Source organism: Apis mellifera, linkage group LG9 (genome assembly GCF_003254395.2).
Source record: "Apis mellifera strain DH4 linkage group LG9, Amel_HAv3.1, whole genome shotgun sequence".
Classification (NCBI taxonomy): Eukaryota; Metazoa; Arthropoda; class Insecta; order Hymenoptera; family Apidae; genus Apis; species Apis mellifera.
The window spans coordinates 12,264,350-12,281,525 of NC_037646.1; the positions used below are offsets into that span (position 1 = coordinate 12,264,350).

The window sequence follows — 17,176 nt, forward strand, 5'->3', positions numbered from 1 at the left end:
TAAATGTGATAATATGTTATTCTTGCTAAATTTTTTTGTATGCATGTAATAATAATAATAAAGATAATAATAGTTCGTTTTTTTTTCATTTTCTTTAACAATCGATTCAAATTTTAATTATTTTTTTTTTCTTATCTTTTAATAAGATATCGTCTCTTGTTACTTGTTACTAAATCAACAATTATTTCATTAATGCGTGTACCACGGCTTTGGCGTTTAATGACTTTAAATCTGTATAAGTTTGTCCTGTTCCAACAAAAACGATAGGTTGTCCGGTAATATACGTCATAGAAATTGCTGCGCCTACCTGAAAACGAATGCGATACACAACGATAATATATCATTATAAATCAATTTTAATATATTTTTTCGATACATTCTATTCACCTTATCATCAATTGTATCAAATTTAGTTAATACGATGCCATCAATGATATGAGGATTGGAAGATTGACTATGATCTGCTAATGCTTGATTGAACTTCACCAATTGATCAACAGCTTCGTTTCCAACAAGAGCTTCGCCAACGAAAAGCACCACGTCTGGCTCGTTTACTTTAATTAATTTGGCCAAAGCTCTCATCAAAGGTTCGTTATCTTGCATTCTGCCTGCAGTGTCCACCAAAACTATGTCGATTTTCGAATCTTTGGCAAAACGTATCGCTTCCATAGCAATACCGGCAGCATCTTTTCCATAACCTTTTTCGTACAATTGGACCATAGATTGATTTCCATGTTTTTCCGGTGGATGAAGAGCATTTAAATGACGCATATGCGTTCTTAATTGTTCAACTGCACCAGCTCTAAAATCAATTATTAAAATGAAAAATTGATGAAAGATTAATAATTTGATAATAATAGAGATGTAATACCTGAATGTATCACACGCTGCGATAAGCACACGGAAATTATTCTCTATGAGCCAGAAACAAATTTTCGCTAAATTTGTTGATTTTCCCACTCCATTCACGCCGCAAAAAGTCATAACGTAAGGTCTATGATTATTCTTTGCTTCCATTGCATCTCGTAAAATATCTACGCGCCTTTTTGGAGATAATATTTGCACTAATGCGTCGGTTAAAGTTGCTTTCACGGTACTAGCCACGCTATCGAACGTACCAAGTATTTTTCCTTCGAGTTTTACACCGACGGAATCGCATAACTTTTTAGCAATATCAGCTGCCACATTCTTCGAAATCAAATGATCTTTCAATTTATCGAGAACCGGAGCCATATCCTCGTGTTTCAAACATTTATTACCGACCAAACTCTTAAACATTGAAAACATACTATTGGTTTTCTTTTGCATTTGTGATTTCGAATTCTCCACTTCTTCGTCGGACTCATCCTCGGAATCACTTTCAACTATTATGTCGCGAATACCACCTTTCATTTTACCTACTAACTGTAAAGATTTATATTTTATAAAAAAAAAATTATATTTTTTGATTATAAAAAAAATAATTCAAAAATTTAAAAATTTAATTAATTATTATCACCGTTTTATCGGCTGCAACATAATCACCGCTCTCTTCTGGTTTATCTTTGGTGCGTTCTAAAGCAGCAAGATCTTTAATGGTCCCACCTAATTCCCAAACACGAGGTTTCTTGCCAGCTTTTTCAATTTTTTGACTTTTTCTGTGAAATATAACTATTTTATGCATCTTATCCTTAAATATTACAATACGAGATCTAGAACTTACTGCTTATCAACTTTCTTCTTTTGATTATTCAATTTTTGCGCCAATTTCATACGATTTGCGATTAAAATTTCTTCATCTATTTCTCCATTATGATTTACTCGATTGTTTTGTTGTAAATCTTGCTTTATAACTTCTTGAATTTTCACTATGGAATTAAATAAAAATCAGAAAACATAAATATAATTAAAATATATTGGGAAATATATTGTCACATCACATATAATCTTGGTAATACTAAGATTATTATATAAAAGATTCAATTTGAATAAATGATGATATTTATTAAATTTAAAAATATATATATATATATATATATATATATATATATATATATATATATATATATATATGTATATACATATTTGTGAAACAATTTTTGAAAAACCAATTTTAAATGTCAAAACAAATACAATGCAATTGCAAATACATACCTTGTTTTTTATTTTCTTTGTCATCTTTTCTTTCAATCATACTGGCAACAGTCTTTTTTGATTTTTGACTTTCATCAAAGGTACGCATTTGTTTAGGTATTTTAGCCTGAGTCCTTGCCCATTGTTCAGCCATAGTTAATACATGTTCATAATTACTTTGAAATTCAAAGTTCGAAAACCATTTGGAATTCTCCAATTCATTTTTAAATCTATCTCTAAATTCTAAATGAATGTCATTTAAAAATTTATCTATATATGACAATTGTAGTATTTTTTGATATGCAACTACAAATACTAGCTCAAACTCATTATCGAGTTTATATTGTAAGCGTAAAGAATCATATTCAAAACTATGATTTCCCGAACGTTCCTGCAAAGAATTAATAAAAAATGTTATTATATGACAAATATTGATTATTCGACAATTAATTATTTCAATATTAATTAAAAGTATCCTTTCTATTGTATTTAATTTGTAATATTTACATAATATTTGATAATATTATATATTGACATAATGAAATTCAAAAACATAAGAAATCTCGATGAAAGAAACACTTACTTGCAATATGACACTTCGTATTAATGCGTTAACGCTTGGGGCAAATATTTGCGAGGTACTTTGAAAACACCATAACACAATACCACCTTTACTAAATATGGTAAATAAGTCGAGCATAATTGCACGATTTCTTAATAAAATAAAAAAGATGTTTAATTCAATGTTGCAATCTAACCTATATTTATAATCGTGTTATTTGATTTTTGTACACGTCAGACACTGTAAGAAACCTTAGAATAAAAGATATGAGATACGATGAAACGTAAACATTAAAAAGTTTCAAGGCAACTACATATTGCAACTTAATATTATTACATGTAAACTCGACTTTTTGGTAAACCATATCATTATACAAATCATACGCAATATTCAAAATTATAAAAGTATATATATATATATATTAATATATATTAATATAATAAATTTATATAATATAATGTTTATATAATAATATTCACTTAATATTTTTATCTAAAATACTTTTATTCCTAAAGATTAAAAAAAAAACAAAGATGAGAAAGTTAAATTTAATTATATCTTCATTATTGATTACATCATCATAATTATTATTTATGTTTATATTATATGTATATAATAATTAAGGACAAATTTATTCTGAATTATTATTATTATTATTATTATTATTATTATTATTTAAAATATTAACAATATTTTTTATTCATGATAGTCAACATTACATACATTTCCAAGTAAAAAATATTTTCCAACTGATACATTAATACCATGATCAATATTACGCGAAAATTTTATTAATGTTATTAAATATTTATAAAATATTTCATATTTATTATTTATAAATAATGTTTAAAAATTCATAAACAAATTGCAACATTGCAACAATTGGTTAAATGCAACAATTAAAATCATAATATTATATGAATATAAATCGTGATCATCATATATAATTTTTTTTCAAATAAATAAATTAAAAAACATCAAAATATATAATCAATTTCAAGTAAATAAATATTAGAATATATAATCAATTTCAAGTAAATAAATATCAAAATATATAATCAATTTCAAGTAAATAAATTTTTCATCCTAAAAAAAAAATATACCGAGAAAATTTAATTAATTTTGAAATATTTCGCTAGTACAAAAAGGTTGGAAACACTACTATATAATATTAAACAATTTTCTACAATTTATTTCTTATTTACTTCATCCATACAAGTTCTTGAAATCGAATAATGGATGCTTTTTAGTATTATAATTTTGAACAGGCAGTGGTATGATTATCACATATACTTAAGCTGTCAATTTGTTTTACACCATCATAATTATCATTTCATTATCATCGTCGTGGTCATCGTCATCGTCGTCGTCGTCGTCGTCGTCGTCGTCGTCGTAGTCGTAGTCGTAGTCGTCGTCAATCATCAATCATCAATCATCAATCATCAATCATCAATCAATCAATCAATCAATTAATTATTATTATTATTATTATTAATATTATATTATTATTATTGTTATTATTATTATTATTATTATTATTATTACCATTATTATTATTACTATTACTATTATGCATAAACTGAATATAAAAATTTGTAATGAAAACAATTTCATTAATATTATATACAATAATTACAGCATGCTTTACATAAATTAACAAGATTTATACTAGCCTAATTATAAATATAATTTCTATAAGGCTGCATTAGAATCGTACATCATCTGAAGAATTTTAATATTTGTAGACATCTTGCACTTTCACTTCTGTACACTACTGTAGTCGAATAAAAATGTCATTATGATAGTGAAAAAAACCTGCAATATAATAATGATTTATATAAGGTATCATATATTTAATATTTTTATGAAAGTATATAAATATATAAAAAAGAACATTTATATTTGCAACAGCGAATAAAACACAACACATATTTATAGTTTTCGAAAATTTTATATAATTAAAAAATGTTTAAATCAAACGAAAAATAAATTGTTCATATGTATATAAATGTACAAAAAAATTTACGTTTATGAAATTGTACATATTATAAATTACGGAAAAATTAAAATAATGCTTACACTTCATCTTTATTAAAATCTTGTAAACTGAAGTTTAAATATCTTTTCTTCAAAAAAGGATAATATGTGAATACACATACAAATGAATACATAAATACAAATATAATGCTGTAATATTAGCATATATATTTTATATCCAAATATGATAAAAATTAATATTGATATAATGACGCAAGAATTTATAGTTTGAGAGTATTTTCTCCATAAATATATTGCAACATTATAATAAATGCACTTAGGAAACTTTAAGATTGTGATAGTTAATTGCAGTCTTTTACAATATAAAAAGAAGAAAAAAAAAGAAAGAAAAAAACAGTCTTTATATATCTCTAATACTGTAAAAAAAAAAAAAAAAAAAAAAAAAAAAAAAAAAAAAAAAAAAAAAAAAAAAAAAAAAAAAAAAAAAAAAAAAAAAAAAAGAAATTCATTTAATACGCATATTGCAACTTTTTATACAAATCTTCTAATTATGAACTCGCATAAATCATATTATTTTTAAATATATATTATTTTTAAATACAATGTTATCTCTTTAACTTTGAAAAAAGAAAAAAAAGAGAAAGAGAAAAGAAAATAAGAAAAAATTATTCTTGTAATACTTTCTGAAATAAACGTGTAAATTTTTAAATTAGAACTTACACGCGATTAATATTAATTTTACTTGTGATCTTTTCTAGGTAACCTAGAAATAAAGTTAAATTATATATACTTTGTGCGTGTTAAGGCGCTTCCTCCTTTTGTAGGATCCATCATACGATCCCAATTAGTGTGACCGACTACAAATCCTACAGCGCGCATTTTTTCTTGTTCTTTACGTTCTTCTAAATCTGCCCATCTCACCTATTATATACAACAATTTATAGTATAAATATATTTATAATTTGGAAAATAAAATATACTTACTCGTTTTTTACCGGAAGTATCTTCCATATTGTAATAGTCAGGAACTTGAAGAAAATCTTTCATAGTTTGTACCTTTCCTTCATTTTTCTTTTTTGCAAGTCCATCCAATCGATCTAATATTATTTAATATTAAAATGAAATGAATTATTTATATATAAAATATAATAATATTTTATAAAACATACAATAACTGACCTAATTTATCTTCAGCTTCCATACGTTCCCATTTGCTAACTCCCTAAAAATGAATAATAATAATATATATATATATATATATATATATATATATATATGTATGTATATATATATGTACATATTATCAGAAAAAAAAAAGAAATTCTTATTCAAAAAAGAAAGAAATACATATATATTAATATGGAAAATTACAATAGCATCTTGCATATCATCTTGACTATCTTGACTATCTTCATTTTGCTGAGATGATTTCTCCTGCGTTTCTTCACTATCTTCCATATGAACCTAAAATCAAATAATATATAATCAATATTTCATAAAATAAATATATACAATTTAATTTGAAAAAATATACTTCTTCAATTGCTTGTTCCTGCAACATTGAATTAACATCTAATTTTTGATGATAACTTGGAGTTGGTTCAAAATAATCTATAATTCTATTTATTTCATCTTCTGTGCGATTATGAATATTTCTTTTTAAACAAATTTGTAAATCCATTTCCATCTCGCATACGTATACCTACAAATATTCAAAAACATTACTCTCTTTTCATCTATTTGGATTTCAATGTTATTAGATTTCAATAAAAAATTACCTTGAAACCTTTTGTTTTAGCAAAACTCCACATCTCTTCATAGTCGGATATTTTTTCATTTATACAATCCAATATAATAAAATTGAAGAAACCATCGGTAACATTTTTTTTAAAAGCTTTAACAAGAGATGTAATGTAACTTTGTTCCATTACTTCTTCGTATTCATATATCATATCCTATAATGAAGTTTATAAAATCGAAAAAAAAACCTTTAATTTATTTACATTTATAAAATTTTAAATTTAATTAAAAATAATAATTTATACATGTCATACCTTAATTGTAACTTTTTTCCCATTATCATCTGTGGACTCTATTTCTTTCTCTACCAAAAAATAATCATCAAGACTTAATATTCTTGGTGCAGAACCTCCTTGTTCAACTTCCTTGTCCTATAAAAAAATATAATATTTGAAATTATAAATATAATAATATTTATATAATAATATAATAATAATTATATTTACAAAATCAAGTATATTATATTATATTTAATAAACACATTTCAAGTTTACCTTAATAAGTTTGGCCACAAAAGATTTTCCACTACCTGGCGGACCTCTTAAAATTATAGCTATTTTTGGTGGTCTACTCTGACGACCTGGAGGACATAATAAGTCATCCACCATTGTGCAATTTGGTGTTTTTGCCAATTCCAAAGTCTTTTGTGCAGGTTCCAATACATTATGCTGAGTATCTGTAACACTATAATAAACAATATCAACTTATTAAAGAATCTTTATAATTTTTATATATAAAAAAATAATCTTTTCGCAAATTAATTCAAAAGTATTGATCGCCAATCATTATATCATTGTGATAATACCATGTCTATACATATATACACAATTTGTTATCAGAAATGCTATTCTCATTAAAAGATTTACAATAGATAAAAATGTGTATAAATGTAAATATATATCTATGAAATATAAAAGCCAAATCGAAAATGAAAATAAGAAAAGAATTGGCCATCTTCATTTCACAGATACAAACATAGCTGTTTCCGAATCTTTGCCATATTAATATCTAATAATGCATTACATTATGTATATATATATATATATTAACATGATTTTATCACCGTGAAATGCTTTTAATTAGCTATCTTTGAATTAATTAGCAAGAAGATCAAAATTGTATACAATAAACAAAATATAATATTCTCATAAACTGTAACAAAAAAAGAATAACCATGGAAATGAATAATTAATAAATAAGATAAAGATCGATATATTTAAATTTTGACGCGCTAAATTAATATTTTTTGCACAAGCTATTAAAACACGAAAGAATTTCATAAAACGAAATAGATAAACGAAATACTTTTGAATATTATATTAAATAATAACCATCACCTGAAAATTTCAAATATTTTTGTATATTATAATATAAAGATATTTTTTTTTTTTTTACCTTAAATTAATTAAATCGCAAAAACATAATATATTTATACATAATAGAAACACAATAGAGAAAAATGTATGGGTTATTCTGCAATATGATATGTATGTTTAATTTAAAATATGCTGACAAAATATATGTTATAAAAAAAAAAACAAGATATATAATTTTCAAAAGTTTGAAATTTCATCTGTATTATGCAAATGAATCAATTTTTAAATATATAATATTAGTCATTATAGTATCCATAATATAAATACATACACATTACGAGTAAAAAAAAACCTATGGTTTTTGAAATATTTTCATATGCCAATAATATTGACATAATGTATATAATATGTATATAAAAATGTATATAATATAAATTTTAAAGTGCATTTGGGAGAGGGAAGAAAGAGAGAGAGAGAGAGAGAGAGAGAGAGAGAGAGAGAGAGAGAGAGAGAGAGAGAGAGAGAGAGAGAGAGAGAGAGAGAGAGAGAGAGAGAGAGAGAGAGAGAGAGAGAATATACATGTGAGAATGAATTTGCATAAATAAGTCTTCGTACTTTATGCAAAATATGATACTTATTAAAAATATTATTATACGTATAAATGGATAAAATTTTCGAAATGTAAATTTAAGAACACAAAAATTGTAAAAACATTTATTTGACAATATTTTAAAGGCTAAAACATTTAAGACAAATTTAACGAATTTTCAATATAACATACCTGGTTTCTGATGGCTTTGTATCTATGATGTTCTTGTTTGAATTCTCCTGCCAGTTTATATTTCCTTTCGATCTAAAGAAATTATGTTTTCAAACGAAATTGATTCAAATTAATATCAGATAATATTAATAACAATTTACAATAGTTTATAGTATATATAAGTAATATAATTAAATATATAAATATATAAATTATATGTTCATTGTACTGTACCTGTCTTCTTCTTTATCACTTTCTTTATTCATTTCCTTTTGAGAAGTTTCACATCTTTCCCGCGTTCTCTCTACGATTTGAGGAAAATGATAATAAACATGAAATTAACTATATAATTTAATAATTGAATACGCATAAATACAAATATATTTTCTTTGAATACAAATTTCTTATAAATTTGATCAACTTTGACATACAATTTTGATACCATGATATTTGTAACAATAGATAAAAGATATTATTCTTGAGATTTAATATCAAATTACCTTTAGTAGAATTCTTGTCATATCGATTATCTTGATCTTTGTCAGACTTCGTATGATCAAATAATATCCTATCTTCGCGTTCTTTTCCTTTATATTCTTCCTTTTCTTTGCGTTCTCCTCTTTCAAATTTTCTATCATCTATAAATTCTTCGCTATTTCTTCTTTGCTTATAATCTCCTTGTAATCGGTTAAATTCTACCTTACTCGCGTGATATTCGTAATTCTTTATTCTCTCGGTATATTCTTTCAAATTTTGCTCATTCTCCTCCCAATTTCTGAAATCTTTCTTTGGTTGCAACTCATTTTCTGGCACTAATGGTTTTAAATTACCATGTCCATAATCGAAACATTGCACAGGAGTTAAATGATCTTGAATCGATGATCGAGAAGTATGAGCATAATCAATTATTTTAGCAGGTATATGCTCGATAAATTTTTTTTCACCACCAGCCCCGCCATGATTGTAATTAAACTGCTTCTCTATATAAAATTCCTTCACGGTCGAACATCTAATTTGAGATTGTCGATTATCTACGGATCGTTTTAGATACGTATCGGTATTATCCAATTTCGTATAATCAGAGTCTAACAAAGTTTTATAATCACCTACCGTCATATCGGTCATACCTCTTTCTAATCTTCTATCAGGAATGTTAGATTTATTTGCACCCGAAGGAGATCGTCGTTCTATGTTATTCGCTATATTCTGATTAAATGTTTCATTTTGACCAAGCAAAGATTTATCAGGATAGCTTCGTCCGGATCTTTGATCGATATCTCCAAAACTATTCTTCGAATATATTTGCCTCCATCCTGGATTCTGCATATCGTTAGAATCAAATTTTCCCTGCTGCGTATTTTCATCGATCGATATTTTCTCATTATTATCAAATGTTCCTCCACTTATTTCCGAACTACTGTGAATTTTAGAATCAGAATTGTTGTCGAGTGATCTTTTCGATCTAATTTCTTCAATTCCTCTAACATCGATTTGTCTGTTATCAAAAAATCTGTCACCTTGACCCCGAGATTGAAAAGAATTATCATTCGAATTATTAAGTGGACCTCGCAAACCCAAGTACGTATCATTTGAAGATCGGACAACAAAACATCCATCGGAATTATCAAACTGTTTTTCATTAAATCTATTTGGAAATAATCCGTCATTTATTACTTTCGAATTGTTTGGACTTCGTTGATAAGATGAATCATTGCGTCGCGAACCAAAAAGCCTATCATTGGATCCTGAAAATCTAATCTGTCCTTCATTAGATCCTCTAGGCGTGAATTGTAAATCACAGGGATTTCGATTATCAAATAATGGATCATTTGGTCTGCCGGGCACAAATGGCCTATTATTCAGTCCTTGAAGCCCAAATTGTCCATCGTTAGATCTTCTTAAATCTAACTGGCTATCGTATCTGGGACCAAATTGTCCAATATTCGAAGATCTAGGACCAAACTGTCCATTATTAGGAGGTTTTAACCCCAATTGATTATCAACTCTAGGTCCAAATAGCCCATCATTAGAACCTTTTGAACCAAATATTCCATCATTGCCACTTCTAGGACCAAATTGTCCATCAGGACCTCGAGGAGCAAACTGTCCATTATTAGAACCTCTTGGGCCAAATTGTCCATCACTAGATCCTCGAGTGCCTAATGGATACGAATTTGGACCAGAAGAATTGAATGGCTCAAATATAGGAAATCTAACATCGTTAGGACTTTTGGGACTCAAGAAAGGTGCATTTAATCTAAATTGCATTCTTGGTCCGAATGTTGAAACGAATGGTCCTCTAGGATCAAAACATTCAGGATTGTTATTGTTGTTTGGGAACGATTTTAAAGAAGATTCCTTAGTCTCGTACGATTCGTCTGTTCTTTGTAGAGAATCAATATTAAGTTCGTTTGTAGAAATAGGGCCCAAATTAGGTAATTCAGGTGGCGGTTCCATATTTAAATCTTCCGGTTTTGGATCGTTTTCCCCCATAAAAGGTAATACTTCTGACTTTTTTTCATTATCATCACCATCTTTATTAGATAATTCTTGTTTTACTTCTGTTTGTTCTTTAAACGTATTCTGTACATTCTGTTCAGAGGAATCATATTTACCAGATGGAATTTCTTCTTTCTTAATGCTATCCTTTTGCAATAAATTATCTTCAGAAAGTTGAGAGTCAACCCAAGGTGGCTTTTCTAACAATAAAATATCCTTTTGAACCGAATGATTCTCTGTATCTTCCTTCTGTGTATTATCGACATTTTGATCGCTCGATTTAGAATTATTTATCTCAGTATGTTCTGTTACAGTAATAGATTCAGTTTTATTTTCATTATTCGCATTTGTATCAGTTTCAAGATTCGCTATATTTGGTCTTGATTCGGTATTTATAAAATCTTGTACTTGCTGTGGACTAAAATTCGGTCCTCTGAATGAAGTTATTCCAGTTGAAACATCTCGTGAATCGAAAGAATTGTTGCGTCCAATTCCTGTAGTACTACGTGATCCAAACTCGGGATTTCCTTGAAATTTAAAATCTCCAGCCATTCTAAAGTTACCTTGTCCACTTGGTCCGAAATTGGAAGGTCCACGAGGCCCAAAATTTTGATTTCCAGCTGATTTTATGAATGGAGAATCACCTGTAATCTTCTTGAAACTCTCACTCAACGAACCAACATTACTACTTTTATCAGAATCAAGATAACTCGGTTTGAATATATCTATTGCAGCTCTTCTTTTTTCCATAAGTTTTTTCAATTCTAAAGCAAATTTATCGGGTGGTGATTCAAATTGATTATTATTCCTGTTGAAATTTCTTGAAGCATTTTGAAAATTATCGCGCCTATTATCCCCTACATCTTTTTGTTCAAAACGATCTATGTTGTTCCTATTAAATCTATCACCTCCAGGACCATAGGGTTCGTTATTTGGACCAAATCGATCGTTGTTTGGTCCAAAACGATCATTAAGAGATTCATTTCCTTGTCCTCCAATCCTATCACCTCCAAATCTATCATTTCCAGCAATGAATCTGTTGTCTCCAGATCCAAATCGATCATCTGGCATTCCAAATCGATCATTTCCAGATGCAAATCTATCATTAGTTATACCGAATCGATTATTTCCTGGCCCAAATCGATCATTTCCAGGAACAAATCTGTCATTGTTCAAATTCATCTTCTGTTGATTAAACTGATTGTTTCCACGTTCTTGATAATTTCTGTCTTCTCTTCTAAATTGATCACTTTCGGATACACATTCACCGTTTAATTTATAATTCTCGTTTCGTTGATTAAACATATCATTGCACCGATACTGTTTAGTTTGTTGATCGTTAATACCATCCGAACCAAAACGTTCTGTCGATATACCTTTTTGTCGAACAGGATCATTTATATTAAAATTACTTATATGGCCTCCAGAATCGAAATTATTTATAGGACCAGCTTGATTTTGACGTTCGTTATGTATCGAATTCCCATCTGGAACACCACCAGCATTCAAACCGAACGGAGATGGTCTTCCTTGTTGCATATTAGATGGAATCGATGGCCGTACATTATGATTCTGTCGTGAATCATTGTTAACAAAACCCGGAGGTGGCTGAGAAAAATTTGGTATAGCAGGAAAATTTGGTGGTGGTTGCGTAAAGTTTGGGGGTGGCATCTGAATTGGCGGCATACTGAATGGTGGTGGAGGTACTCCAGTCATAGTTTGAAAATTAGGAAAATTAGGTACTCCTGCATTATATTGCGATGCCCATTGCTGAGAATTCCAAGGTGACGAAGTCATTACATTAGAAGATATCATATTCATAACTGGTAATTGGGCAGTTGATGCCTGTGAAACTGTTTGAGAAGATGATGTTATAGTAGCTGCCGTTTGAATGTTGGACGTTATTGTTTCTGTAGCTGGTGGCGGCGGTGGGGGTGGCGGTGGAGGTACATTACTATTTTGTTTTCCAGTTAAACCAAGAGTTTTTCCAATTCCTAATAAATTGTTAATCAATCCTTGATTTTCAGTACTAGACAAAATATTCAATATCTTATCATCACCAGGCAAATTTTTATTCTTTTCGACATCTGTTTTGACAGTAGTTTGTTTTTGTTGTTCACGTTTTCTACGCATTTGTTCACGTCGTTCAATAAGCTTCTCTCGCCAAGATGTCCATTTTGCTTCGTATTGTTTATATTGAGTCTACAATGAAATAATTAGTTTTTTGTGTACATAATTAGAAATAGTAATAATTCACTTACTGGTTGATTTCCATCACTATGTTTATTATCATTCTGATAATATACAATGATAATATATAATGTTAATTGTAAGATTACTTACCTTATCCGGATGATTAGCATTTTGCTGTTTCCACTTATTAAATTGCTCCTCCCACTGTTTAAATTGAGCATCAAATGTTTTCTCGGCTTCAGTTAATTCTTCATCTTCGACTTTCAACTTTTTAACACTATTAGATTCACTATCAATGTTATTATTGCGTTTACCATTTAAATTATTTTCTTTACTACTATTGCTATTTTCAGGAGGTAATGGTGGCTGATTTGGAGGTAAAGGAGGATTCTGAGGGCAATTTTGTATATTCGTTTGTTGCATTGGAGTATTCGCGTTTTGCTTAACAGGAAATAATGGAAGATTATTTTGATGCGGCGGAGGCATGCTTGTAAATTGATATGTGTTCATAGTAGTTGGAGGTAATGGTGGTTTCGTATCCTCTTTTGGAAGAGGTGGTGGGGGTTGTACAATTGGTAATTGTGGCATCTGATTAGCTAAGCTCATATTCTGGGTTGACATGTGTTTCATTGTTTCTTGATACTGAAACAAAGTTGAAGCAATAAATTAATTCACAAAATCTATGTAGTATATTGATCTCAAAAATTTAACTTTTATATTGATTATAATTTAATAAAAATTTATTTTCGATAATAAGTTAATAAATTTAATAAGTTTTATAATCATTTATAATTATATTTTTATTCTTTTTTTTGTTATATACCTTCTCTCCATATTGTGCCTGCCATTGTTGATATTGTTGCTGCCATTGCTGCCACTGAGTCCAATTTTGTTGTTGAGCTGCAGCCCATTGTTCTGCTGTGTATCCACTAGGTGCCTAATAAAATGATACAATTATACTTTACAACTAATATATATTATATGTATTTATTATTTTATTAAATAAATTAACATGTTTACCATATAAAAAAAAATTTATATTATAATAATTTGTCAATAAAATTTTAATTTTCAATACGTCAAAATTCCATTAAAAATTCTATTATATTAATCTACAATATGATAATTAATCAATAAAAATTTTATTTATTAATATGATGTGATATAAAAATAAATATGTAATAAAATACTTACAGGCTGATTATAGTACTGCATATATGCTTGCATCATAGCCATAGGATCTGCTCCTGGCGCAGCATAACCAACTGGTGGTTGTGGCATTGGAGTAGCGACAGCACCAGCTGACAATTGCCATTGACTCCAATTTTGCATTTTTAAATCTCTCGTCTCTCACTCTAGCAATGGTTTGCTAGCGCATTCCAAACAGTTTTAAGGGCCGCAGTCCGTTTGGACGCTATTTTATATTCAAAGAAAATTGTTATAGAATATCACTATATATGTCTATAAAATATTATAAAAATCTCTATTCGGTTATTCATATTCCTTTTCTAGATATAATATATAAACCAATTATATACTTATAAATAAAAAAATTTTAATATTTCATAAAATTATTAATAAAAATTGCAATAAATGTGTATGCATGTGCATGTGCACATGTGTACATGTGTGTGCATATGTGTGCATATGTGTGCAAAAGAGAATTAAAAATCACCTGAAATTTTTTTTAATCAGTAATAAAATAATTTCTTAAACTTTAATAGTTCTTATAATCTATTTTGTTATATTTATATAATATATAAGATTAAAGAAATCTAAACTGTCATAAAATAGTTGTAGAGTAAATATAAATTTACACAATATTTATAAGCAAATAAAATAATATAAAATATGTTCAGCACAAATAATGAGTATACATTTGCCAATATTTGTATATACAAATGCTACTATCATAAAAATATATTTAGTTGAACAAAATATTAATCTTAGTAAATCTATTTAATAAATCATTTATAACATAATTATTATTATTAAATCTCATTTAATTATTTAAATCGCAACATTAAATTACAACATAAATGTGAATGATTAAAAATATTATAAATATAATAGACATCATTAAAACATAAAAATATGGGAAATATTTCATAATTATACAATTATTTAATTATAAATTAATGTATTTATATATTTTCAATATATTATATATTTTCAATATATTATATATTTCATATATAATATATAAATATTATAAATACTATAAATTATTATTAAAAATATGTATATATTATATAAAAATATGTATATATGTACATTTTATGTATACGTGTGTGTACATACGCGCGCATATGTGTGCATGCGTACATGTACACATATCGGTATATAAAATTATAATATATATTTTCAACATATAGAATATATATAAGAAATATCTTTTAAAAAATTAAGAATCATTATATATTTAGAATTGATACATATAAAATAATATGCAAAAATTAATAAAATATTGAATAATGCAAAAAAATATTTCATCCATATAAGATTTTTTTTTATAAAAATAAAAGAGATAAGTAATAAACATCATAAATATAAAAAATAATGTAGGTTCTTGAAAATGATATAGATTTATATTAAAATTAAGTGGACATAAATTTTTTTCAAAGATAACTTATTAACAATAAACTATTTTTTGGAAGCTGAAATTAAACAAAATAATTATGTATATTCTTAAAATTATATCATATTTATCAATAAATATGTATAATGTAAATAATAATATATAAATAATAATATAAAGACCAAAAATGTAGAATTAAAATAAAATTTATCTTGACACAAAGTTATTATATATAATTAGAATTGTTGTTACCAAACAACATTCTAATAGTTTCTTAATGAATATATGAAATATATTTTAAATATGTATAATATTATTAATCTTCATATATATATATACTTACAAACATTAGAATTTATTATTATAAAAGGATATAAATAATATTATTATATACAAAGACATTATGTCTAATAAAATACAGAAGATAAAGTAGACAAATTCCCATTTAATATACATTAAAATTGTAATTATTAGAAATAATCTAAAATCATTAAAAAGTATACATATTGTGATATTTATTATAATTTATAAAATAAAATACAATGATCAAAAAATAACATATATATTTTTTTGTCATATAATATAAAAATAGACCATAAAAATATTGCGCTATATAAATTGTACATAAAAAGAAAGAACATCCAATATATTTATGAGAAATCAAATTGGATCAAATGAAATGCATTAATTTGACCTAATATAATAATAAAAAAGAACAAAGACTAAATAATCTTTCTTCAAATATATCAAAAATATCGATAAAAAATTTACAACACCTTTTAAATATAAAAGTTTACGAACTTTAGGAATATGCTCTGACAAGCATTTCATAAATATGATCGCCATGATTATCATTAATTTATTAATTTTAATTTATCTAAAAATGTATCTTTCTAAAATTTATAATAATATGTGTTTATAATAATAAACGATAAGCGTAATAAATATATTTCTTTTTTATAACTATATGAATTGCACATCTTTTAGATACATACATAATCGCATTATTCCGATCAACTTCAAGATACTCAAAATTTGTTGCAAAAGTTTAAAAATATGGATATCAATATATGTAAATAAAATCATAAGATGGTACTCACGGCTGAATATTCAGGAAGTAGTAATACACTTTTGTGATGTGAAATTTCACGAGAACCTTTTCTTATTATACAATAACTAAACAAAACTTGGCACGAAAACGTCGAAACTCATCGGAACTTATGGCGACTGAAGAATATAGCTCGACTAATTTCAGGTACTAATGATAAAAAATCCCTAGATGCAATTTAATCGTGGTCAACTTTCCATAAGATATTTAACTTGGCAAATATCATTTTTATAAGTATTAAAAAAAATTC

At 26.6% G+C, this 17,176-nt stretch overlaps 2 protein-coding genes across 4 annotated transcripts; both read right to left on the reverse strand.

Annotated features, from left to right (window-relative positions):
• Nucleotides 1-77: 77 nt before the first annotated feature.
• Nucleotides 78-3,064, reverse strand: LOC411542 (signal recognition particle receptor subunit alpha homolog). The gene is made up of 7 exons (XM_395013.7): nt 2,696-3,064; nt 2,134-2,503; nt 1,703-1,847; nt 1,499-1,637; nt 872-1,404; nt 388-802; nt 78-307 (listed from the first exon to the last, which is right to left on the reverse strand). Exons 1-7 carry the CDS (start codon nt 2,810-2,812, stop codon nt 182-184), a joined length of 1,845 nt encoding a protein of 614 aa, XP_395013.3. The 5' UTR covers nt 2,813-3,064; the 3' UTR covers nt 78-181.
• Nucleotides 3,065-3,840: 776 nt separating this feature from the next.
• On the reverse strand, nt 3,841-17,073 carry LOC100578597 (putative uncharacterized protein DDB_G0282133). Of its 3 annotated transcripts, XM_026442690.1 has the most exons (17): nt 16,919-17,073; nt 14,435-14,654; nt 14,064-14,177; nt 13,391-13,882; nt 9,676-13,249; nt 9,049-9,579; nt 8,783-8,852; nt 8,570-8,641; nt 6,967-7,156; nt 6,727-6,843; nt 6,451-6,627; nt 6,207-6,374; nt 6,044-6,136; nt 5,852-5,894; nt 5,657-5,769; nt 5,463-5,593; nt 3,841-4,489 (listed from the first exon to the last, which is right to left on the reverse strand). In XM_026442690.1, exons 2-17 carry the CDS (start codon nt 14,570-14,572, stop codon nt 4,471-4,473), a joined length of 6,042 nt encoding a protein of 2,013 aa, XP_026298475.1. In that variant the 5' UTR covers nt 14,573-14,654; nt 16,919-17,073; the 3' UTR covers nt 3,841-4,470. The 3 variants fall into 3 exon arrangements, 2 of the variants coding, with proteins under 2 accessions (XP_026298475.1, XP_026298474.1); XR_003305299.1 differs by having other exon boundaries at nt 5,393-5,593; nt 9,049-13,249; XM_026442689.1 differs by having other exon boundaries at nt 9,049-13,249.
• Between the last annotated feature and the right edge of the window lie 103 nt (nt 17,074-17,176).

Excerpts from the sequence above, each read along its gene's own strand:
- LOC411542 (XM_395013.7), bottom strand. The coding sequence starts at position 2,812 with ATGCTCGACTTATTTACCATATTTAGTAAAGGTGGTATTGTGTTATGG. Across the intron at positions 1,848-2,133 it reads CAAAGAAAATAAAAAACAAG|TGAAAATTCAAGAAGTTATA; the intron begins GTATGTATTTGC and ends TTAATTCCATAG. Across the intron at positions 1,405-1,498 it reads ATGTTGCAGCCGATAAAACG|TTAGTAGGTAAAATGAAAGG; the intron begins GTGATAATAATT and ends AAATCTTTACAG.
- LOC100578597 (XM_026442689.1), bottom strand. The coding sequence starts at position 14,572 with ATGCAAAATTGGAGTCAATGGCAATTGTCAGCTGGTGCTGTCGCTACT. Across the intron at positions 7,157-8,569 it reads ACAAAGCCATCAGAAACCAG|TGTTACAGATACTCAGCATA; the intron begins GTATGTTATATT and ends TGTTTATTATAG. Across the intron at positions 6,628-6,726 it reads GGAAAAAAGTTACAATTAAG|GATATGATATATGAATACGA; the intron begins GTATGACATGTA and ends ACTTCATTATAG.